The following is a 25679-nucleotide window of genomic DNA, read 5'->3' as shown; positions in this document are numbered from 1 at the left end:
AACCGAACCAAATAATTCTTTGAATTCTTTTTTTTTTATTTCTTGTGTTTTGCTTATTTTTCATTTCATTTCCAATTCACTTCATTTGTTTTTTTAACACACACAAAATAATTTATTAAACACCAACCCAAAATTTTAATTTTCTCAATTTTATTATTAAGCAATTTAATTTAGTTTTTACTTAATTAATTCCAGTTAATTTTAATTCATTCATTTTTCCATTTTTCGTTTTCATTTTTTGTTTTTGGAAATTTTCAATTTCGATGATCCTCATAAATTTTCTACTATAAGACTAACGTGACACAAAATTTTCAACTTGACCAATTTTCAACTCTCTGAATTGACTGATCTCCAATCACTTTTTTTTTTTTTAACTTTTCAATTACCACTCAAAAAAAAACTTTTCAAATTAGAAATTATAACGTGGATTAAAATGACCGATCATTACAAAATCAAAGAATCCACATCCATTTCAAGAACACAACCCACATTATAACCTGTAACTCGACCTCCATCCTTACAGAGAAGGTATCGTATCATGGCGTATGCAAACAGATGGTATCTCAGAGGCGCCACCCCTCTCGTCACCGGTGACACTCGTGGAATCGGGTATCCGTCTCTTACATTCCATTTTTCTTTCACTTTCTTGCGCTTTCTTTTCCATGATTCTAGCTTACTTGGAACTTTTTCTATCTACTTTCTTTTGATTGAACTCAAACCCATATCGCTACATGATGTTGTTTTCTCTCCATTCCTTTGTAGATATGCGGTAGTAGAAGAGCTGGTTGGACTGGGTGCCACCGTACACACCTGTTCACGTAACGAAGTAGAGATTGACAAATGCTTGAGTGAATGGCATGCTAAGGGTTTGGCAATGATTGCTTCGGTTTGTGATGGGAGGGATCGAGCCCAATGTGAGAAGTTGATGGAGAAGGTCTCTTCCATTTTCAATGGGAAGCTTAATATCTTGGTGAGTATACATCATGTTAGTTGTTTGTACTGTGATGTCCCACATTGGATAAGGGAGAAAGTTTCTGGCGTTATATATGTAGAGGTTCTTCTTAACCTTGTAGACACGTTTTAAAACCGTGAAGGCCCCCTTGGGCCCAAAGCGGACAATATCTACATGGTTGGGTGCGGGCCATTACAAATGGTATCAGAGCCGATCCCCGATCCCGGTGTGGGGGTTTGTTTGGCTCCGTAAGGGGTGTTTGTCTGTTTGACCCCGCAATCTCATGAGACACAATGAGGACATTGTGTCTGCATGAGAGGGTTTTGTGATGTCCCACATCGGATAGGGGAGAAAGTTTCTAGCATTATATATGTAGAGACTCTTCTTAACCTTGTAGACACGTTTTAAAGCCGTGAGGGCCCCCTTGGGCCCAAAGCGGATAATATCTACATGGTTGGATGCGGGTCGTTACATGTACTATATCGGTCGGGTCTCAAATTTTTGCTTTTACTGTGGGATGGCTTTTTGGATTTTGGATTTTGGATCGTGAAGCTTAAATTCAATATGAATTGTGAGAACTCTTTACTTGTAAAGAGACCATATTGTGGGTTCTGAATGAGGGCCTTCAAATTGAAAATAGACATGTGTTGAAGTCTCTATATGGAGATGGGAAGAACAAGAGGCAGTCATTTGGTGGTGGGACTCAGGCCGCGTTTGGTACGTGGGCGTGGGAATAGGAATGGAAATTAGAAATAGCCTGGGAATGAAAGTGAGTCATGATAACAGGCAGAAGAGAGTAATGAAAATCCTAAAAAGAGTAGGATTCTATCTCAAATTCCTAATTAGTATATATAGATTCCTTTTTGTAAAGATTGTATAGAATATTTTTTGTTGAATAAGAAAAGTTATTAGGAATTTGAGATAGAAGTTGGCTCATAAAGACTGTATACGGTAGATAGATATGTGAGGAAGAATGGGATGTTTCGGGATCTAATAGTTGTATCTTATTCTATCATTTGTAATATTCTATATGGTATGTGGAATAATTCTCTCTCATGTATGGATGTAAGCATAGTTAGTCAAATCATATTAAAATTTCATATACCTTTGTGTAGGTTCTTTTGTCTTTATATTCTTGAACTAACATTATTTGTATTAAAGCTTTCCCTGACATAATAAACTAGTATCAGAGTCTCGAGTTAAAGATTTCTAGAATAACAAAATATTATAAGGCATATAAGAAGGAATTTCAATTGCATGTGGAGTCGATAGTTCGGATGTAATACAAAAAGTGTATGATGGAGAGATGAAAAAATTAACTTAATGGAATTTACTCCCAAATGGAGATTGTTGGAAAGTGTTCCACATTCTTAATTAGTAAAGATTTCTTTATAGAGAAATTTTCCTATATTCATGTCATTGTAATATTAGCTTTCCAAATATTATAAATATTTTAAGTTATGAGAAAAAAAATGTTATGAAATGAAGATGTGATGAAGAATGAGAAACATCCAATGGAGCAAGGAACTCAATACTTATATCTAATTTTATCCTCTGTAATATTCTCTATGGTATCGTAGAATGATTTTCTCTCATTTGTGGATGTAGGTATGGTTGGTCGAACCATGTTAAAACCCCATATACCATTGTGTTGATTATTTTATCTTTATGTTCTTAAATTAACATTGTTTGCATTAAAGTTTTCGCTAGCATAACAAACTAGTATAAAAGCTTCTACATCCACAACAAATTGGTGTCAAATGGAATTTTAGTTGAAAGTAGAGTCAATTATTCTTTCATCGAGATGTTTATTGGGATGTAATACAAAAAGCTTATCATGAAGTGATGGAAAATTGATTTAATGGAATTTGATCCAAGATAAAGATTGTTGGAAAATATCTCCAATTCCTAATTACTATAAATTTCTTTTCATAAAAATAACTGTATAAAATATTTTCGAAGTTGATTTGTTATTGTAATATTATATTTTCTTACTAAATATTATAAAGAATATTGTATAGAACTCATCTTTCTTTTTAGACTCATCAACTTTCCTTCTATAGAACTAACCGCTTCTTTGAACTTGGAAACATGCCCTTTCTCTGGTATATATGTGGTGTCCAAATTATTCTCTAGTTTTCAATTATTGCTAGGACTATACAAAATTATTTTAAAAGACCTTCAATTTATTTTTATTTAAAAAAAATATTCTTAGAACACTTTTTTAAAAACTTTTTTTTAGATCAAAATTTTATAAAAAGATTTTTTCTAAGTTTTTAAAAAAAAAAGTATAAGAATTTTTTTTAAAAAAATTGTGAAACATTTATTTAACAAGTTTTATAAGTAAAAAAATTTTAAAATTATTTTTTGTCAAAACTTTAATTTTTTAAGTAAAAAAAAAATTCAGTTTTCTACTTTTTAAATTTTAAAAAATAAAAAATTATTTTGAAGAACCATCTCCACTACAACAATATAAATGGCTAAAAAAAATTATAAGCATCAATAGTCAGAACTAGGCCCATGTTGGCCCATGTCTATACCACTTGGGCCATCCAAACCAGCCCATAAGGCCTGGTTTCTAGGAGAGCCTCGCCTGCAAAACACACCCTTAGGGCTTCGGTACTTGATAACTCTCCTACAATCATGATTACATTGACCCGTTTTCTCTACTTTCTCTAGCATGTTTTCTAACAAGTCAAGCCAAAATTTGAGTTTTTGTAACAAAAGGACAATTTGAGGAACCTTCAGAACTACCTCTCGATGATGAAGTTAGTTTTACGTAACAAGAAGAAAAATTTAGAGTTTGAGCATGGTAGAAGAATGAGTACCTTTGCATTAGGCATTATGCAACTTATATACAAGGCTTTAAGGGTAAATTAGACATTTCATCTCAATTGCCCCTACGGGACAAGTGGCAACACCAAATTGGTTATAGATCTCTTACAAGTGAGGAAACGTGTGATGAAGGGGACAAAGTGACATATATCCATTGTCACATAATGCGTTTAAAAAACGTTTTTAGTCATTTTAAGTCTTGAATGATAAAAACTTTCAAATATTAAAAATATTAAAAACGTTTTTTAAAACCATTGTCAAATAGACTCTTAGTAATGGTTATATTGTTGGATTGTCAAATTTACAAAATGTTACTTAGATGGGATTTTATCGCATTTTGATGGCTAGTTAATCTGAATTGGGTACTTGAAGCAACTCTACTTAATCTCATTTCTCTTTATGTCAAGGCTCATAATGGATTGTCCGACATTTAGGGTGACAAGAGACGAGTCCAACACACTCAATTAGAACATTTTAATATTACTATTGGACTAAAGCTAAAAAGGTATGGTTATATGCTTGCCTCCAAAAAATAAAAAAATGACTTGATTCTTATTTAATATTCTCCGTAGCATTATAGAATGATTCTCTCTTATAAATGGGTATATAAAAACTTTTTTAAATATGTCTATAGAATATAGATATGTTCAATCAAAACAGGTTAAAACCTCATGTATCTTTTTTACGTGAATTATTTTATTTTTATATTTTTTAATTAATATTGTTTGCATTAAAGCAGCATAACAAAAATAAAATAAAAAAATACAATTAAAATCAAATTTAAAATTAAAATTAAAATATAAAAACAAAATATTACTTCGTAACTCAAAATTCATTACTTTATTAATATTTATTTTATTTACATTGTTTTTTAGATCTTTTTCCATATGGATTTTTTCATTAATGTTTTTCCTAAAAGAAAGGTAAAATTAAATATGTTTGAAATTGAAATCAAAAAGGTATTTAAATTCTTCTCCAATACTAATCCTTCCATCTTTTTATTTTTCATGAAATTATTATTTCAATATTATTTGTGTGGATAATGTTTATGACATTATCCATTCTTTCCTATTATTATTTTTTCTGCTTTTTATGTTAATATTTTTATTAATTTTCTTTGAATATCATACTCTTTTTAATTTTAATATTTCTTTAAAAGTTTTATTTTATAAAATGCTAACAATAAATTCTATGAAATTTTCAAATGAAGTATATAAATAGTAGTAAATTGTATTTCATTTTCTTTAGATACCTATTTTATATTATATTTTTTTCTTATTTTATTAAGGATAAAATCATAATTTTGTTATATGGTAACAAATCCTTAATAAATTGTATTTTCATCTTTTATGTTAACAAACGTGTTCTCTAAAAACTAAAAAGTGACATATATCATCTTCAACAAATTATAAAAGATGAAGAGCCTTCAAGAAAAAATGGGACTTTTTTTTTTTAAAAAAAAAAAACAATTATGATTTTATAGCATATTTTCTAATTTTCCTTTTTTAATTATAAATTTAATTTTTTAAATCAAATTTTTTTATTTTACCAAATAAGTGAGATATTTATATCTCATATTCTCATCACTAATCAAAATATAAATGAGAATATATTATTTTTTTAACTTATTTCGTACTATATCCAATCATCTAAGTATCATAAAAGATTCCTTATTTAGTGAATCTTATTTAGTTAGGATTAAGATTAATTGCTATCACATATTTTATTCATCCACACCAAGGGTGCTCTAATTCATCCACTCAAAACCCCCCCCAAAAAAAAAAGGAAAATCCAACAGAAAAGGGAAACCCAAAAAAATTAAAAGAAAATATTTTTTTATTTTACTATTTATTAATTATAAAACCATTTGCTGGCTCATGCTCATTTGATTTTTTATGTTAAGCCAAAGTAAGATGTCGGCTACAAAAAGCAAAGGATAGTTCCTCATGCACCAGTGGAGGTCTCATCCACACGGGCTGGCTTGGCCAGGTGAATTGTTGGCCCTTGAAATTATTAAAAAACTTTATTTTCCACGTAGATTAAAAAAATTAAAAATTATTAATATTAATAATATTTTTTCGAGTCATACCAAGTCAGTCTCTACGAAAAATCGGGACTAGTGTCACACGTTTATTATTTTTCTCTGAAAAGATGAGTCACCATTTGAAGGATGCGTTGGATATTAACACCGAAATGAATTCAATTTTTCTGAAAGATGAGTGGGTTGGTCGTGCAGAAAAAGCCCCCCTTAGATTTCACCTCACTTTCCGCGCCACTAAGAGAAGTTGCGTATTTGCCTAGCATTTTGCTATGGATTTGATTGGAGGGAGTGGGGCCAAAAGTGTTTCCAGCCGAAACCAGATCAACGCCAGACAAGGGATTTGACCTAGCCCACGCTGCCACGTCACATCTTAGGAAGCTGAAATACTAGGTCTATAAATATGAAGGAATCTTAGGTAGTAAATCAAAGAATCGACACCCATTTCAAGAACGGCGTCGTTTTAGTGGCGTGTTCAACACGACTAATTCCTTTTTATGTGATTAGGATATCCGAATCACCAAAGAACGATCCACGTTCCCCTATCCTCGCAGAGAAGGTATCGTATCATGGCGGAATCAAACGGCAGTTTTGGCGGCTCTGGATGGTCTCTCAGAGGCGCCACCGCTCTCGTCACCGGTGGCACTCGTGGAATCGGGTATCCGTCTCCTACATTCCCTTTTTCTCCCACGTTCTATCGCTTTCTTTCGCTTTCTTTTCCATGATTTTGGCTTACTTGGAGCCATTTCCATCTACTTTCTTTTGATCGAACCCATATCGCTACATGACGCTGTTTTCTCTCTAAACTTTCGTAGATATGCGGTAGTAGAAGAGCTGGCTGGACTGGGTGCCACCGTACACACCTGTTCACGTAACGAAGCAGAGCTCGACAAATGCTTGCGTGAATGGCATGCTAAGGGTTTTTCAGTGACTGCTTCGATTTGTGATGGGTCGGACCGAGCCCAACGTGAGAAGTTGATGGAGAAGGTCTCTTCCATTTTCAATGGGAGGCTTAATATCTTGGTGAGTATGCACTATACCAGCCGGGTCTTAAATTTTTTTGCTTTTACAGTGGATGGCTTTTTGGATTTTGGTTTGTAGAGCTTAAATTCAATTTGAATTTTGAAACCTGTTTATTTGTAAAGAGACTATACCGTGGGTTCTGAATAAGGACCTTCGAACTGAAAATAGACTTGTGTGGTGGAATTATCTGTATGGAAATGGGACGAACAAGTGGCAGTCATTTGGTGGAGAGACTCAGGCAGCGTTTGATACGTGGGCGTGGGAATAGGAATGGAAATAGAAACTGCCAGGGAATGAAAGTGAGTCATGATAACAGGCAGAAGAGAGTAATGAAAATCCTAAAAAGACTAGGATTCTATTTCTATATTAATGAATTTTCTACCCATTTAAAAATATTTTCCATTTCTGTTCTCAGTTCACATGCTTGAAGAGAGGTTTCAGTATGAAAACTTTTGTATATCATTTAAGATTTGTTTGTTTTTTTTTTTTTTTCTAAGAATTGTTTTCAGTGCAAAAACAAAACAAGTGGAAAAACGTGACAAGTAATAAAAAAATCATTTTTGTATTTTTTTAAACAATTATTTTTAAAAAATAATATTAGAGAAAAAAATCCCTCAGAAGTTGGTCAAGATAAGTAACTGTGATCTGGTTGATTAAAGGAGTGTCCAAATGAAATACTCCTACTTTTGGCTGTTTTAGTTGCTATCTCGGTAGGTACTTAGTCTTATAAGCTTTTGTCCTTTGATTAAAGGACAGCATTTTTTTCTAATATTAAGCTTATAAGACAAAAGCTTATATGACATGGCTTAGATTAGGACAGCATGAGCTTGTGTTTCTAAGCCATGTCATATGTGCCCTCTGATGATACAAGAGTAAACATTTTTTTTTTCATTTTTGAATTTTAGAGTAGTGCAGGATAGTGCATGTATCTTCCATTTTGGATAAACCTAACCTTCTGACCACCCCTATTGCAAATGGCCTTGATACCCAAAAGAAAAAATGATTTTCCTGTTTCCTGTACCTTATGGAGAGTATATATATGTTTTGGGCCCAGGTAAATAATGTGGGGACAAGCTTCAGGAAGCCAACAGTTGACTACACTGCTGCAGAATATTCAACAATCATGACTACCAACCTTGAATCTGCTTACCATCTGTGCCAACTTGCACACCCTCTTCTAAAAGCATCTGGAGCAGGAAGCATTGTGTTTGTTTCCTCTGTTGCAGGTGTGGTGAGTTTGGGTACTGGATCAATTTATGCAGCAACAAAAGGTATGTTACTTTCATGGTATAGCATTGAGTTGGAATTGGAAACCAGGCATGAAAATTGTAAAGGGCTTTGTGTTCTTTTTTCTATGTGCAGCTGCAATAAATCAACTTACAAAGAATTTTGCTTGTGAGTGGGCAAAAGACAATATCAGGAGTAATAGTGTTGCTCCCTGGTACATCAAGACCTCCCTTGTTGAACATGTAATATCCTCTAACCTGCTTATACTCTTCACAGTTTGCTTCATTTTTCTTGAGATGACTGTTGATTTATTCAGAAAAATGTGTGGATCTGTTCTTCATTAATAGTATGTTATGCAAGCATACCTCCTTTTCCCCATCATGACCACCATAATAGCGTTGTCCTGATTGAACATCATTGGCATCCTGCATACACATATGCCTGATTTTCTTCTGCTAAACATTTAGAACCTAGGTATATATGGGTAAGATGTATCTGTGTGACATTTCTAATAGGTGATTTGGTGGTTACCTTTGACTGGTAACGCCAATAGCATATGACAATGGATCTGCATATAGACAAAGCATTTCAATAATCAACCACTCCCTTTCTTCCTTCCTGTAGTCTTCCTGGACAAGGCTGTCCAAGTTGTTTCATGAAAAAAATTTTTTAAAGCAATGATACATATAACTGTGTAATATATCTAACTCAAGGATGAAAGTTAGTATGCCTATGCATACTATATGCGTACTTGAAGTTCCCTTTGTTACGAACCTTGTGTTGTGTTAAACTTTCTCCATGCAACACCATTTGTTAGCTTAAGATTTTGGGATAAAGAAAGTGTAATTGATTGGAGACCAACTCCAAAAGCAAGTAAGAAATGCCAGTGATGCCCATTTGTTTTGACTTGCAACAACATCTCATGCTGCTTAATATCAAGATCTCTAAAACCATATTTTGTGGGCTCTCCTGCACCCCATATTGTGTTGGTGCAGCCAATCTTCCCTAGTCTTCTCCCAATCATAGCACTTGACAAACACTAGCTTCTACAAAAAAAGACATGACACCTTCTCTGTGTTTTTTAATTATATGTATGTCAAGGATTTGATTAATTCTCTACTTATTTGCGTCTATATCCTAACTGGTTTGTAGCTATGGTCCATATGAATCTAACAATGTTACATCATGGTAATGAATAAATCCTACTATTTCCTGATTGTTGATGTGGACGCGGGTTCTGTATATCAGTTGTTGAAATGTCTTAAGAGTGACTAAGATACAGATACCATGATGTCATGGTTACTACAGGAAAAAATAAAATAAAATAAAATAACCGAACGTCTAAATGGGCACCAGTATGCAAATAGTGATATTAGTGATCATGACAACGACCGTAAGATATCGTAGTCGCTTACCCTTGCCATGATACTAAATTAAAATCTCTAGTCCACGTACTTCTGAGATCTTACCATATTCGCTGGTAGAAATTATGGTAATACATTTTAGTCCAACTGTCCAAAGCACATGTCAATCATCATTAACCATCATTTATCATCGACTTTATGGAAAGCATCCTTTGTAGAAGGAGTGACTCACCATGCCATTGTCTCCTGTTGTTTTTCTTTTCTGACCCTAATGCATAAAATCTGTGGTGGAATCATGAGATTCATTAAATCCTTCCTTTACAAAAAGGAATGGTCCTGAATCAAGTTGGCTTGGATGATTTTTATTCAAGGTTTCAATTTACTGATAACAACAGTGTTGTCTTGGCTGCAGTTGCTACAGAAGAAAGACTTCTTCGAAGGGATAGTCTCCCGAACTCCCCTTGGGCGCCCAGGAGAGCCGAAGGAGGTTGCATCTCTGGTAGCATTCCTTTGCCTTCCCGTGGCTTCTTACATCACAGGGCAGGTTATTTGCGTGGACGGTGGAATGACGGTGAATGGTTTCTATCCCACCATCTGAAAGAGGAACTCAGCCAGCTTGCCGGAATAATTTCATTCTCTCTGGACTGTTACATCTTCCTAGATGAATTCCTTAAGTTTATAATCTCCGTTTTCCAGTTGATGTTTAGATTATGCTCCTACAAGTGTTTGTGAATGCTTCTTAATGAGATGATCAGAAAAATATGCTTCATTCAAAGATATTTGTTACCATGGCACAGGCTTTGCTCAGGCGTGAGTCAGGGGATGGCTCCACTACGGCTTGTCCTCATCCATTCAAGGCTTGAAGCCTCCAGAGCACTTCCTCGCTTGGTCTCATTTCCCTTTCACGTGTCAATGTCTACGAAAAAGACTTCTGCTTTCTTCATTCCATTCGTCATCATTTTCCCTGATTTTATTACTATTTTCAATTTTGAGATTTTCTTCCCATCATTTATTATTGTCCTTTATTACAATTTTCAGTTTGAAAATGTAAATTCAAAAAAATGATATTTATTTTTTAAAGATAAGAAGATAAAAATACCTTCAATAATTTTTTAATCCTTATCTCAAATAATTTTGAATTAAATAGTTCAAGGATGAAAAATGGAAATTATTTTTTCTATTTTTACAAAAGAATATCAAATTTTTCTTAAGAGGTTAAAAAATGAAATATGGAATAAAATATGATATAAAAGGAATATACATGTTAATAAAATATTATCTTAAAAGGTATAATATAAATATTTTATTTATTAAACTAAAGATTATTTTACATAAATATATTTTTTTATATTAAAATAATTTATCAAACCATTTGAAAAAAAATTATTAAAAATTAAAATGGATAACATAAAATTAAATTACAACCCAAAAACAATTTAAGGATATTTTGTTGAAAAGGGCATTTGGGATAAATTTCCTATTACCATGATTTGTTTTTTTAGTTGAATAGAAAAAATAAATGATTTTTTTATTTAATTAAAAATAACTTATAAATATTAATCAATGTAATTAAATTGAACATATTATTATTAATAGATTTAATTTAGTCATGGTTGATATCAACATTTTATTTTTAACCAAATAAAAAAAGGTTAATTATTTTAACTTTTTATTCAATCAAAAAATAATCATCACCTTTATTAAATATTTATAAGGTTAAAATCATAATGTCAATATTTTTTTATTATTTTTTTTAAATGATGAAAACCAAGGCCGTGTGTTGCTCCTATGTTATGATAGATGGTTTACAAAACGAGTCATACTTTACACACTAATATTTTGGTTCAGATGTATTAATTCTAATTGATGAAAAATGTTAATTGAATAAATTATTTAATCTAATTGGTTTGTATCATTGACCATATAAAATTGTTTTGAAAAATAGTTATTGGGATGTGTAGAAAATGTTTATTTATATTCTTAAATATGTTTTTTTTTTTATGTAGGATTATAACTAAAGCAATTAAAAGATGTTTAAAAGTTATTTTTTTGAAAATATTTTTTTTCTAGTTTTAAAATCAATTTTCATGTTTTTTTTGTCTAAAAAAAGAAAAAGAAAATAATTGTTAAACACACGTTGCAAATAGGAATGACAATAGGGTGAGTTTAAGACGGGTCACCCTCATCCCAATACTTATTAAAAACAATTCTTATTTCCGTCCCATTTAAAAATTAAACAGGCACGGGCGAGTATGATTAATTCTCATACCTGTCCCACACCGTCCCGTTTAATTTTTTTAATTTTAATTTTTTTTAAATATTACTTTTAAAATTTTTAATTATATTAAAATAAAAATATTTTATAAATAATTAAATTATTATATTTTTATAACTTATTTTATTAAAAATACTTTTTTTTATTATCTATATATTAAAAATAGTAAAATAAAAATTTAAATTAAATTAATTTTAAATTTTAAATTAAATTTAATTTAATTTTAAAATTAATTTGATATATAATCGAGGGCGAGACGAGGCAATATCCGAACTCGTCCCGAGTTTTTAAAAAAATTCTCAAATCAGTTTATTAAAATTGAACCCCGTCCCATTAAGGGCGGAGCAGGTACCCGACAAAAACTTGTCTCATTGTCATCCCTAGTTGTAAGAGCAAATTTTAACAATAATTATATAAAACACTTTTAACTTAAAGCATTTTTGAAAGAAAATTAAGTATTTAAAAAAATTTTAAAATATTAAAAAACAACTTATAAAATTTTATAAAAATATATTTGATCAATAATTTTCTTAAAAATACTTGCTTTCGCTAAAAACATAAAAGCATTTTAAGGACCTGTTTGGTTCCTAATTTCAAAAACCATTTTCTGTTCTTGAAAACAAAAAACTTGTTTGAGGAAGGGGTATGTTTTTCGTATTCTTAAAAACCATTTTTTGATAACAATAAAGATGTTTTTATTGTTTTTTTCACGGTTCATAAAATAAATTATTTTTTATGTTTTCTCTTTTTTCTTTTTGTATTTTCCTAATTGCTTTTTGTGTTTCCACACAGGTGAGATTCACTCAACCACCACACCCCAACCTCCACCCATAAGCCCTTTCTTATTCCTTAAATTATTAAAATTAATATATTTAAACATGATTATAAAGTCATCATTTGTTTTAGGAAATTATAATTGATGTAAAAATTTTAAAATAGAATATTTATTTTTAATTTAAATGAATTGTATATATGAAAAATTATTTATATATTTATAATGTAAAGTTAATGAAAGAAAATACGTTACTAATTAAAAAAATAACTTTTTATTGTTTTACTTGTTCTATTTTTTTTTATTAATTCAACAAAATATATATATTTTTTAAACATAAAAAGCTGTTTTTCAGTACAGTTTCAAAAACAGTACCCTAATACTTGCGACGACCCCAGTTTTCACATTTTTCAAAGGCATAAAAAATATCAACAAGTAAATCATTTTCTTTTAGAATCTATAGCACGAAAAAATTATAGACGGAGACAAAAGTGTACACCGAGAAGTAAAAGGAATGGTGCTCGTCTACATGTCTTAAAGTTTGTGGCTTTGGCTACGTTAAAGGACGATGCGGCGGAAAATTAGGTCAGATATCTCAACAAATGATAAAGACAGAGGTAGATATTATCACCTTCACCCTTCAACTTGAAACCTAAGAGTGAGAATGAGATTTGTGTCAGACTGAAGAAATCACCGTCAGAGGGGTTACGTCATACTCCGCTTTCTCAATCACGTGCCGCTGCTTTCTGTTGCGTCACCTCATTGCTTGCCAGCCCATTCCTTCCACGTGCCTACATCTTAGCGGTTGCTGCAGGTTCCGCCCCCTTCCATCTCTGTCTCCACGTTTCCGTAACTGAAACCATTATCATATTTCACATGCCTCCACATACTATTTCAAGTTATAACTTTCTCTCATTTCCATTTCAAACCACCCTTCTTTTCGTTAATTAGGAAACTTTCTCCCAAAACGTCTCCAAAAAACCCACGCCACCGGGCGGCAAATTTAATTCCAAGGAAACCAGTGCTCGAAACGTGTTCAGCGCCAACTCCGAGGATGCAGTCTCAGCTCCACGTCGGTTTTATACACGTGTCGCCTCTACACTTTACAAACTTAAGATATTCCGCAAGCGTCAATCCACGTTGACATCTGGTCTCACACGTGTCCATATCTGCCTCGTTTCGTAGACGTTTTCACAGGACAACTGGAATCCAGAAAATAGAGAAGATGGCTTTTAGTCATCCCAGAGTGCGTCCTCACACGCGATGTCGACCCAGCGGGAAAGGTGCCGAATTATGTCGGTTGCGTGTTCCCACTCGCCTAAGCTCGTGTGGCGTTCCAAATCAAACGCGAATCTCGTAGTCTAAGATCCTGCCACGTGTTGATATCCTCTATAACAGTATTATATGAGTATTAAAAGATCAAAATATAGGGGTGAGACTACAAAAGGCGAATAAGAGGACAGGTCGTCCCAGGACCACATGCGTGTCAGAAAAGACACCGATCGTGTTGCAAAGGGATTGAGCCACGTAGAGAAGCCGAAGGCAGCCTTTACACGTGGTGGACTTTGAATAGGAGAGAGAATATAGGTGGGAAGATGGACGGTTGCGATGCGATTATTGTATTGAGAGTTGTACGTCACACCAACTGTTCATGTCGGATGATGCCCGTGACGGTGACGGGCAGCTGCCCGTAACTTGCTGGTGGCCCCCAGGTGAAAATGGAAGCGTCTTCCCTCAGTAGAAAAAGCTTTCGGGACTCCATTTCAACGGGTGCTTGAGAGAGCGTACCGGACGATCTCTGGTATCTGTTCTTTCGTTTTTCATTACCAAAACATTTATCAATATTGTTAACTGGGGCTTGCGTTGGAGCTTGAAGCCGAAGTGCGAGAGTTTTGGTTTTTGATTCATCAAACGATTTTCATGGCTGGGATTTGCTGCGGAGTTGTTGGCGAGAGTAAAACACAGGCGGCGATTGAGCCCAGTTCCCGACCGGCGAGGCGTCGTAGAGTGGACGTACGCCATCTGAAATTTGTTGCCGGTGTTTCCGTCCCGACACCGGAGAAGAGCCGTAAACGCCAGAAGCTAGAGGTTGATGATAAGACAGCTTCGGAGGCGGCGCGTGAGTGCGAAAACGCCTTAGAGAATTGCAAAGTGCAGGAAGACGAATCTGTAGAACTGAAAGGAGGTGTTTCTGTCCAGGTGGAGCAGGATCAGTTGGTCCAGGAATGCCCTAAATTTGGTATGACGTCTGTACGTGGCAGGAGGAGAGACATGGAGGACGCTGTATCGATACACCCATCGTTCTGGGGCCAAGACGCCCAAAATTGTACTGGATTACACTACTACGGCGTTTACGACGGCCACGGCTGCTCTCATGTAAATTATCGATCTACAGCTTAACGCTTCGTACCTATTCTTCATCTTACGATTCGCTGAAAGACTTTATCCTAATTTCGTTTTGTTTTGATCTTCGTAGGTGGCGATGAAGTGCAAAGATCGGATGCATGAGATTGCAAAAGAGGAAATCGAGAGATGTGGGCAATCATGGGAACAGGTGATGGAGCGAAGCTTCTCGCGCATGGACAAGGAGGTGGTAGAATGGTGTAATGGTCAGTCGAGCTCGAATTGCAGGTGCGAGCTTCGGACGCCGCAGTGCGACGCAGTTGGATCTACGGCCGTTGTTGCGATTGTAACGCCGGATAAGGTTGTCGTTTCTAATTGTGGTGATTCCCGCGCCGTTCTTTGCCGTAACGGCGTCGCCATTCCTCTGTCATCCGACCACAAGGTTAGCCTTCTGAGACACGAACATCTCACTGGTATTCGATTTTTATTTTTTGTCTCGTTTTCTGAGAATTGGAGGACGGGAAGAAAGAGAAGATGAAAACAAAATAGTAGTTGTATGCATAGGCTTCGTTCTTGAAATATAAAATTCGTCATTTTTTTCTCCCATTTTCTCACCAACCAAACGGGACATAATTTTATGATCACAAATTTGGAATTTATTCTTGAACCTCCTTACTCGTCTCATTAGAGCGAAGATCTCAACACGCCGGATCACGCGTTTTTACCAAACCTCCCATCTCTAACGTGCGCCCTAGGTTGCACGTTCTACTGTGAAACGAGGTTGCGCGTGCCCGTCACGCTCCAATCTCTTGGTTTAGTAGTGGGTTTGGAACTTTTTGGAACTTTTGGTTGTGGAACACGTGGACACTCATGTTGCGTTTGCTATGCAAATCGCATTTTCACTGTTGCTGTGTGCATCAGTAGAGTACACACGCTTTGTAGGAGCTTATGCCCAACCGTTGGATGCATATAGATTGATGTCTTGACATTTAGACACTTTCTTTTGTTTTTGGGTACAGCCTGATCGACCCGATGAACTGCTACGGATCCAGGCCGCCGGCGGTCGTGTAATATATTGGGATGTTCCACGGGTTCTCGGAGTCCTAGCCATGTCCAGAGCTATAGGTAAGCGTCCATTTAGCCTGCCCCTTAGCATATACTCTCACTAAATTATTTTTTACTTTCTTCTTCAAACAAACCAAACCAAATACATCTAATTTCGGTAAATTAATGACTAGTTTGGGAATTGCAGTATTTGAAAGCCCAACTCATATTCATTCTTACGCAGGTGACAATTACTTGAAACCGTACGTAATTTCGGAACCGGAGGTGACGACATGGGACCGAAGCCCAGAGGACGAGTGTTTGATCCTGGCAAGCGACGGACTATGGGACGTAGTGTCCAACGATACAGCATGCGGAGTGGCACGTATGTGTCTGAATGCGCAGGCGCCGCCGTCTCCGCCGTCTCCGCCGGTGTCACCGGAAACTGGAGCTGGGATAGGTGCAGGCGGCGAGAGCTCCGACAAAGCTTGCTTAGATGCGTCTATGCTGCTGACGAAGTTGGCCTTGGCTCGGGATAGTGCGGATAACGTCAGCGTGGTTGTAGTTGACCTGAGAAACAAATAAAAAAAAAATCCCAGAAATTCTGTTCTTATTAAATACTACTGGTAATGGTCTTTTGTCTTTTTTTCTACAATCAAAAGAGAGGGAAAACAAGAGAGATTATCATTCAGATGTTTAGTGGACTGCACAAAATGTGCAGAGAAGAATGAATTATACAAGTTTAAATCTTAGACTGTGAATTTGATGACCACCATGTACAAGAAAGCGAAGGGAGATATGTTTTTATCACCCTTGGAATCCATGATTAAATACCCTTATTGATCTTTCTTTCCCAGTGTCATCAGCCATTACATTTATTTTCCCTTTCCATTTTCTTAGAAAATTTATACTCCAGACAGAAGGTGGGTGGGTGATATAATTGGAAATTGAACGAGTCCTAAGAGCAAGTTCATTTCTTACGTGGAGCTCTTTTTCTTTAATTCGCCCAGAATAAAACTAAAATAGCTAAACGTTTAATCGAATTAGGGTTGAAAATTGTGTAATGATGTTCAAAAGAGGGCACCCACAGAATTCGATTAGGAGGATATCCAGCCATTGTCTTGTTTCCCCATACAAAATTTTGGAGAATGTGCAAAATACATTGAACTAGTGCGAAATTACAGATGGTGATTGTTGTTGGGACCCTTGTGGCGTATGGATAAGCGTCATCCCGCCCTCTCAGTGGAGGGAGTGGGAGTGGGAGAGGGAGAGGGAGATACTGGGATCCCCATCCCCACCTCCAATGATTCATATTCCGTGACAGGATGTAAAGGGGTTAAGCACCCAGACCTGTTGGTCCCTGGTTCATGCCATCACCATCTCTCTCTGCTGGACTTGATTAGGTTTTGTTTGGATAGTGATGACATTGTCCTGTGTATTTATAACTACCACTTATCCAATCAAAACTCCGTTTACTTTTACCCTAACTGGCACCAAGCGAGACCATGGCCGGTGGGGAATACACATTGATTGTGACCTATCGCTGGTCGCTCACTGGCCTTTTGTTTGGGTGAGCCAGGATTCTGTATTGCAAATTTTTGCTACAACTTGCAAAAATGGCTTCGCCCTCTTCTCGGCATTATGAATATTGACCAATTACAAAGGAATCCCCTAAAATTAAAACAAGGTTTCATCGCAATACCCTACTAGACTCATTGATTTGGTCCTTGCGAGGAAGCCTTTTTCGACTATTCACTGTAACAGTTGGTTGATAGCTCTTTTCTCCACCCTTCTAAGATGGCCCTCACTCTTGCTCTGGTTAACCCTTTCCATAATTCAAATTGGGATGGGCAGTCTAGCTCAATACCCAATTGGTCGATTCACCGTATTAAAATTGACAGATAAAATAAACAAGTAATCTTATGTGTTTTGATTACCAACATCGCCCATTTTTGAACCACTCATTTTATTCTTTTCATTCCTATAGAGAAAAAGGCAAAAGTGAAGCAGATGGTAGGGCATCATTTAGACCATCTGCAAAAATTGGATCCATTACATGGAAGCTTCGTGTCTAACAGAGGCAACTGAGTGAACAATTCCAATCTTAAGGGAAAAACAAATCAACCACATGAGATTTAGCATATTGAATACATGTGTTTCTTTCTAAAAGAAAGCACATGAACACAAAGTCGGGTAGCACAGGAGGATAATGACAGGACCTATGGTCTAGAGGTCCACAAGAATCCTCCTAAAGGATTCTATGCTATGGATCACTGGAAATTGTAACCTGCCTACCACCAAATAAACCAGAAGGAAAAAAATACTGAAGAGGAATAAAGCAAAAGGGAACTTTTTCTTCTATGGCACCAGTCAGATAGAAAACATTCTCTGGCATCAAGACTAATAAGCTTACTTCTCTCCTGACGTTTGTTTGTTGCTGGCTTCAGCTTCATATCTCTTCAGTGCCTGCAATTTTCTGTAACCCTTGTCTGTACCAAATATCCTGATAAAGTGCACAAATGGGAGTAAGAACCATCAATGTATCAGAGAGGATTTACAATAAGAACCAGGTATCATTGCAAAAGAAGCATGTCCTGATTCTACAAATAATATAGATAATGCTTCATGATCCCATAAAAAACATATAGGGTTAGATGGCAGAGGAAATCAGAAACAGAAATCACAGAGCAGATGAAATGATGAATGTTTGTAAAGCATACTGTGGCTGATTCGAACCAAAATTCAAAAATTGACAGAAAATTTCCATCCAAATTGTAATATTTTGTTAATAAATAATCTCTAGCAACAAACAGGGTATGAGCAGAATTCAAATCCAGAGCCACATGGTCATAATTTCTTCACCTAATAATATCTCATACAACTCAAAAGTTGGCATAAAGGAAAAAACAACATTTTTTTACCAAGTTACAAAATTATTTAAACTGACCTAGGCAGACAAAATATTGAATGTTTAATTGTAGTTAATGGATTATCTCTAAACCATTAAATGTGTGTACCATAGTCATGATTTTCTGAATGCCACTCTCAAGATTTTCTCAGTACCTGCAAAAAATTACACTAACGGATATTTCATTCCACTCACTGATATTTTTCATGACATCCTATGAAACTGACATGCAAAGTTTGCAAGCAATGCAGGTTTATAATTACTCAAAAAATTTAAGATTGATCGAAATTCACCTTTGTTGTGCCAGTGGAAGCCTTAATGCAAAAAATATTATTTCTAGAACACAAAAATAAACCAATTCACACAAAAGTGGACGAAGTTTTAACATGGTTCGGCCAACCATGCCTAAATCTACGGATAAGAGACAATCATTCCAGTCATGAATATTTATTGAGATATTCCTAATAACTTTCCTTATTCTATAAGGAAATCTAATATCATAATAACATATCAACTTAGAAAATATTCTATACAATATTCTTTACAAAAAGGAATCTATACTAAGTAGGAACTTTGGACACTTCTCAACAGCTTCTCCCCTGTGGGGCAGTTCAAAAAGTATAATTGATGTTGTCTACAAGAACAAATAACCCAGGAAGTGATTATGAAGGATATTCATGAAAATTTTTAAACACTGCAAAATTCTCTTCATCATTTGTAAGAAAGGAGAAGCTAATAGGGTAGCTGATGCTATAACTTACATGGGTTTATCATCCTAATTCAATTATGTGGATCAAAGGGTTCCAAATCAAGTGGAGAGTATTGTCAATAAGGGTACAAAAAGAGTGAACCTTCAACAGTGTATTGCTATAAGTTTGTTATCAATAAGACTTTCTTTCCTTCCAAAAATAAATAAACAAATTCTCAGTGGGCCAACTAGAAAACTCCAGTTCTCCAATGATCTTGAATGTGAAGAAATCAATTTTCTTGCTCCAGTCTCTGGTCCATGACTTCCAGACAGTATGAAGAACACCTCTCACATAAAGGCAGGCAGAGAAGCAAAACCTTTTATCTATCAAAATCTGTGTGGGGCATAGTCAGGAATCCTACAAAAGATAGAGGCATGTTCCCAATCCCACAAGAAACCAGAATGATGCAGTTGGTTTTTTTTGAAACATTGTATTGTTTTCATTTACTTCCCTAATTTGCAAGAATGAATTAAAAGTCAATAAAGCAGAAGTTTTGCATCCTACATGATATTTCATTAATCCTCCTGTATCCAGTAGAAAAATCGTCAATCATAAATTCAAAACTAGCTTATTATGCTCTAAACAAATGATCTAAAGAAGCCCATGCCCGTTATTCCATGTTCTCATTGTACCATGTTCTAGGGTAAGTAGCAACCAGAGGGCACATACACATCCCAACCAGCATAACAAAGTGATCCATGTTCTAGGTAACATTCCCTCTGACTCTGAGTGCCTCTACCTCTGTAGAGTAGGCCTCTGAAGAGTGTAGACCCTAAATCTGAGCCTTGATGCATTTTCATTGATCCCTAGGAAGCAATTTCAAACTATGCATGTGGACTATTGTGGCAATCAAAAAACATAAATCCTAAACAGAAATTACCGTCCAACAAATATCATTACTAAACAAAATGAGGTTGAATGTTCAACTGCATTTTATCTCTGAATTAAAATATCCATCTATTCAATCTAGCTATATATATATATATATATATATAGATGTGTGTGTGTGTGAAGAACATCTGAGATGACTGAAACAAATGACGTATACCATTTTCAACCAGAAAAGTTAGCATGGTTAATACAAGCAAAACAGTTTCACAAATGCAACAAAGATGAATATGAAAAACATGTCACAGCTCTACCAAAGCTCATCTTCTTCAAGTAATTTCACACAGTACAATTTCTTCCGGAAAAACTTTTTCTTTTATAGGCAAAAGGCGGATGTAGATTAATAGTGCCTAAGCAAAGGGCATACCAAAGCACACATGATTTATACAATAGGCACCAGCAGGCAAGCAAATTCTTCCAGAAAAACACATGCTAGATGTTTCAAAAAATTACCAGTCCATATAAACAAAAGTTGATGAGTAGTTTCCAGACTTGGTGTACAGCACGCGGTGATGATAATCATGAAAATTAGCACTGCAAAATTTTATAGATGATCAGCACTGCAAATTCTTCCATTTATAGATGAAAATCCACACCATGGTGATCAAGTAGATTGCCAACCCAAGCAGCAAGGAAGAAGAAAATATAACTCACCCTCCATACAAAGGGATAAAATTTGAAAGACTAAATGGAAAATGGTATCCACAATGAGCCTCAACAGTCTCCAGCACTCTCACTACCATCCATAGCCACAGGGTAAACAAATGAGGTCCAGTGATAGCAGGGCCTAGAATAGTTGCAAAGCCAAGGAACAGTATCTCAGCAGGATGAGCATATTCAGAAGTCAATCCAAATGGTGTGGCATACCTATACATCATCCAGTTACACCTATAAGAGCACTGAAGAATGAATAACAAACCAATAACTTATGTGAACCATTTTCACTTACTCATGATGGATACTGTGCACATGCTTGTATAACCATTTTGTATGTAAAATCCTGTGCCCCCAATAGAAAACAAAGTCCTCTAGGATGAAGTAGAAGAGTATTTGCGTCAGGATCACTTTCCTGAAAAATTTAGCACTCTTTAATACTCAAAAAGATGAATCTCACTGTCAATTCCTAAGGAATTGATACAGCTCAAGCATATAGCATAATGAAAATAATAATGAATGTTAAAAAATTTTGTGCCTAAATAAGAGGAATATACCAGGATGGCAATGGCAGACTACTTTGCATGCCCATGTATCTGAAGACAGGATAAGAAAAAATCATAACTGGTAAGTTTACACCAAAATGATAGAGCAATAGACGAGTGATACATTTATTCTGAGCAGCAGGAGAGGTATTCTTCGTCTGCATAAAAGCAAACAATTGTGTCAGAATAAAAAGATTCAGCCTCTTAACAATGAGATATTAAGTGGTTAAGACAAAATTAAGACAAAGTTGATAAGTTATAATCAATGGAAACAGAAGATAGCCATGCATGGAGGCTTTTGCATCAATTCAATGGTAGTAGGCAACTAAAAAAATTATGCTCTAGAAAAGTTATTTGCCACCTAATAAGATACCAAGTAATTGCTTAAATTTCCTTTTCCTCCTCAAATAAAATATTAATGAATTGATTAATCCAGGTGAGCCCAATATTGGCCTGAAGCATGACCTGATACATCTAAATGGGAACATCTAAGATAAACAAACAGCGAAATAAACAAGAACAAAAGAGACAGAAGAACGTTACAAGCAGTGTGCTATCCTTGAAGCTAAGTTTGGAAACACAGATAGATGAGAGCTTTTTGTGTCAAAAAAGGAGCATTTAATAGAACACCATTACTTTGATATTTTCATATCAAACCATGTCCAAATGGGAGCATAGAAATGAGATGACTCCATTTCTGTGCCAACATGATTGACTTGAGGTGAACAAAAATGTTGGTGCCACAGATTCTTCACTTCAATTAAAAAATAACAATGAAAAAAAATCAATGATTGTAATAGCAAGAATCACACATGGAAGCAACTAATAAATATGACATTACATAGTACTTCTTTTCCAACATCTAGATCAAATGGCATATTATAGATTGCAAAGCGTAGCAGCATAAGACTTGAGGGTGATAAATAATCCAAATTTGAAGAATTTTCCTATCACAGAATGTAAGCATCTAATGCATATGCAAGAATTAAAGCTAGGTCAGGGAGAAACCTGGATTTTGTACTTGCTCAGGTAACCTAACCTCTCAAGATATATGAATGGAAGACCCGACAAGAAAAAGACACTTTCATGAAGAAAGAAACTTCCCAGACAAGCCAACTGAAAATCACTGAAGTGAGTGATCAGATACTGCATCACAAACACAATAGAAGAATGTTGATTAGATAAAACTTACTTCACGATGGGGAAGATTAAAGTGTTGCAGGAGGATTTAAATAAAAGAACATACACAATGTAGCTGAACATTATATTTTGCTAATCATCTCTTCTAACCATATCAGTCCAATGTGACTGACAAATCAATTTTCATTTAAACAGAACACAAGACCGTTTTATCATCTTATAAGGTACAAAATATACTTCCAAGATTAAAAGCCCGAAAGGATTCAGACAAGTACAGCCAGTCCAAGAAATAACTCCATCACATTAATGAAATTGAAGAAAACTATAACCTTTCAGATAAAGACACCAGTGCAGAGAAACACCACCCTCATTAAATGGTAGAGACCAATTACATAGTTTATGGTGGCATATATTTTCCTTCAGAAAAATCTTAAATAATTTTTCTCATTATGCTATTAGAATTAAGAAGTAAAATATATTTGATTAGAAATTTAGAAGAAAACATCCAACCAACAAATAGGAGGTTCTTGCACACACTGTTGTAAAGCCAAATATTGTCCTTGAAAAAATGTATATGTAATTATTTTTATGAATGGAATGGAGAAAAGAATGAAGGTAGGAGGCAATGGAGGAGAAAAAGAACAAGAAAAAGTAACCATGATGCTGCAAAAAAGTTACTAATATGTGTCGCAAAATATGGTTCTAAGTCTAGAGACTCCTAGCTCCCTATTACTATACTGGTGTACAAACTCATGAAAAAATCTTAAGGCTCCAAATTTATCGGGTTCTATCACCATGTTGGGCAGAGGTTTGGCAACAAAATGATTGTGTTACAACAACATGGTTGTGGTACAGCAATGGGTTTCCTCAGGTTATGAGAAGGTAAAGTTTTATAGTGCATGTATCTTATAATCTATTCTTGAACACTGAATTATCTCTCAATAGAAAGCCACTGAACCTTATTGTAGGTGAACTACCCTAAAATTTCATTCATTGTGACTGCATTATTGGTTTTGCTTTCTTTTCTCCAATTTGCTTGATTTTTCCAGCACATGATTCTTGAGTTTTACTTTGCAGCAAAACTTAAAAAATCACATAGTTCCACGAGTTTGAGTTTCTGTTTTTGATTTTGGCAACAAAAAAATAAAATAAAATAAAATTAAACAAGGGCAGCATCCATCAAGTCCTCCCTGACTGTCCCCACATTATTTCAAATCCAAACAATTTTCATTTCTCCTATTAATGCCAAAAAAAGTCATTAACAGGTTAAAATTTAGTGATTTTCATTCAAATTCCAATTTCCTGCTCCAATTCCTAAATGAAACCCGGTTGAAAACTGATGCATCTAAGCTACATTTGATATCAATGGAAGATGAATGAACATTCTATGATTAAAAAGAAAGGGAAAGTGACAAGCCACTTTATTCACAAATCACAATCAGACCCATCAATGGCTTTTCGCATAGTCAAAAACCCAAAACCAGAACTAACAAACGCCCATTCCTGAGCTTCAAATGAAACTGCCAAAAATGTGAAAAGGGAAATCAAGGACTGGACATTTCCATAAAAAAAAATACACAGAATACAAACAACGCCTTCAAAACCCAGCCTGAAACAAGCAGTGATGAACAAATTAACATATGGGTTATGCACAAATCCATCCATATAATCCACAGATATTCAAACCCAAAAATGCATGACGGGGAAAAAATTTTGTGGCAGGCTCTTGAAAATAGTACCTGCCAGGCAGATTCGAGGATGGACGCCATGGGAACCAGTGAGAGTTGCTCCCAAAGCCACACCAAACAAGTGAAAGAGTTATGGAACACGACAACCCCATCACAAAGGGGGTAGTCATAGTTTCTGACAGACTGTCCATGTGTGGAGCTGTTCCAAAGCCCAACACACGTTCTCATGTGGTTGGGAGTTGGGACCCATACCTTTGCTTTTTTTCCATTTTCATGAAAATCAAAGTTTACAAACATAATGATAACACCACCCTTCCGGGGTTGAGCGGCAAAATAGCCCTTTTATAAAAAAAGTATATGTAAGTTATAAACCTTACATCCACGTATAAATATATATATATATATAAACTAAATCCACAATCACTGTGACTTCAGATTTAAAATGAATTATCAATTGTCAACTAAGAATTTATTTTTAAACCGCAATTAATAATTGAAACTTTAGTTAAATTTGTTATATTTTTAAAATATTAATTTATTTATATTTTTGATAAATTTATATTTATTGAAATAATAATATATTTTTAAGTTATTTTATCAAAATCACAAAATATACCCACCGAATATTTATAGAGTGAAAAAAAAGGTGTCTCCCTGCACTACATGTGATATAACTTAAATTAATAAATTATATAATTTTATATCTTATTTAAATATCATATAATTTTATTATTTTAAAATTATTAATAAATAAAATATTCATTTATTATTATATTTACCAATTTATATAAATTTTAAAATAAGAAAAAAGAATAACTGAAACCTCAATTGACAATTAAGACTTTAATTAAAAATGAAACATCAATTGTCAATTATGACTTTAATTCAAAAATAAAGTTTTATCAAGGGACTAAACCTTATGGCTATGTTTGGTTCTCATAAAATTTGAAGGAAAATGTAAGGGAAAGAAAATACAAAAGAAAAATAAAAGGAAAGAAAAAGTGAAGGAAAATAAAAAATGGATTAAAAATTGATAAGTTATTTTTATTTTTTACTTCAAACTTATTTTATTTATTTTAACTCATTAATACAAAGATTAAATAATTTTAAAATACATAAGTTTTTAATTAGTTTTAATTATATTTGATTTTCTTTTATATTTTTCATAAGACAATCAAACATGAAAAAATCATTTTCCTTTACATTTTTTTTCTTTCCTTAGTATTTTCCGGAA

General features: G+C 34.5%; 3 protein-coding genes across 5 annotated transcripts; 2 read left to right on the top strand and 1 right to left on the bottom strand.

Moving 5' to 3' along the window:
* Positions 1–409: 409 nt before the first annotated feature.
* LOC117928643 (tropinone reductase homolog At5g06060-like) lies at positions 410–10433 on the top strand. 2 transcript variants are annotated; one of them, XM_034848588.1, is made up of 5 exons: positions 410–609; positions 763–970; positions 7903–8119; positions 8211–8317; positions 9852–10433. In XM_034848588.1, exons 1-5 carry the CDS (start codon positions 539–541, stop codon positions 10035–10037), a joined length of 789 nt encoding a protein of 262 aa, XP_034704479.1. In that variant the 5' UTR covers positions 410–538; the 3' UTR covers positions 10038–10433. The 2 variants fall into 2 exon arrangements, with proteins under 2 accessions (XP_034704479.1, XP_034704478.1); XM_034848587.1 differs by lacking the exons at positions 410–609; positions 763–970 and adding exons at positions 6281–6483; positions 6641–6848.
* Positions 10434–14245: 3812 nt separating this feature from the next.
* On the top strand, positions 14246–16722 carry LOC117927888 (protein phosphatase 2C 37-like). The gene is made up of 4 exons (XM_034847611.1): positions 14246–14862; positions 14963–15271; positions 15849–15954; positions 16118–16722. The coding sequence occupies exons 1-4, from the start codon at positions 14407–14409 to the stop codon at positions 16456–16458; spliced, it is 1212 nt and encodes a 403-aa protein (XP_034703502.1). The 5' UTR covers positions 14246–14406; the 3' UTR covers positions 16459–16722.
* A 1153-nt stretch (positions 16723–17875) lies between these two features.
* Positions 17876–24602, bottom strand: LOC117927889 (methylsterol monooxygenase 2-2). Of its 2 annotated transcripts, XM_034847613.1 has the most exons (8): positions 24497–24602; positions 22626–22763; positions 21630–21775; positions 21368–21487; positions 21073–21285; positions 20872–20952; positions 18891–18936; positions 18289–18376 (listed from the first exon to the last, which is right to left on the bottom strand). In XM_034847613.1, exons 1-7 carry the CDS (start codon positions 24524–24526, stop codon positions 18930–18932), a joined length of 735 nt encoding a protein of 244 aa, XP_034703504.1. In that variant the 5' UTR covers positions 24527–24602; the 3' UTR covers positions 18289–18376; positions 18891–18929. The 2 variants fall into 2 exon arrangements, with proteins under 2 accessions (XP_034703503.1, XP_034703504.1); XM_034847612.1 differs by lacking the exon at positions 18891–18936 and having other exon boundaries at positions 17876–18376.
* Between the last annotated feature and the right edge of the window lie 1077 nt (positions 24603–25679).

The sequence above is a fragment of the Vitis riparia genome, chromosome 13 (assembly GCF_004353265.1).
Source record: "Vitis riparia cultivar Riparia Gloire de Montpellier isolate 1030 chromosome 13, EGFV_Vit.rip_1.0, whole genome shotgun sequence".
NCBI lineage: Eukaryota > Viridiplantae > Streptophyta > Magnoliopsida > Vitales > Vitaceae > Vitis > Vitis riparia.
Note: the sequence above shows the minus strand (reverse complement) of the source record. Positions and strands in the feature narration are given on the sequence as shown.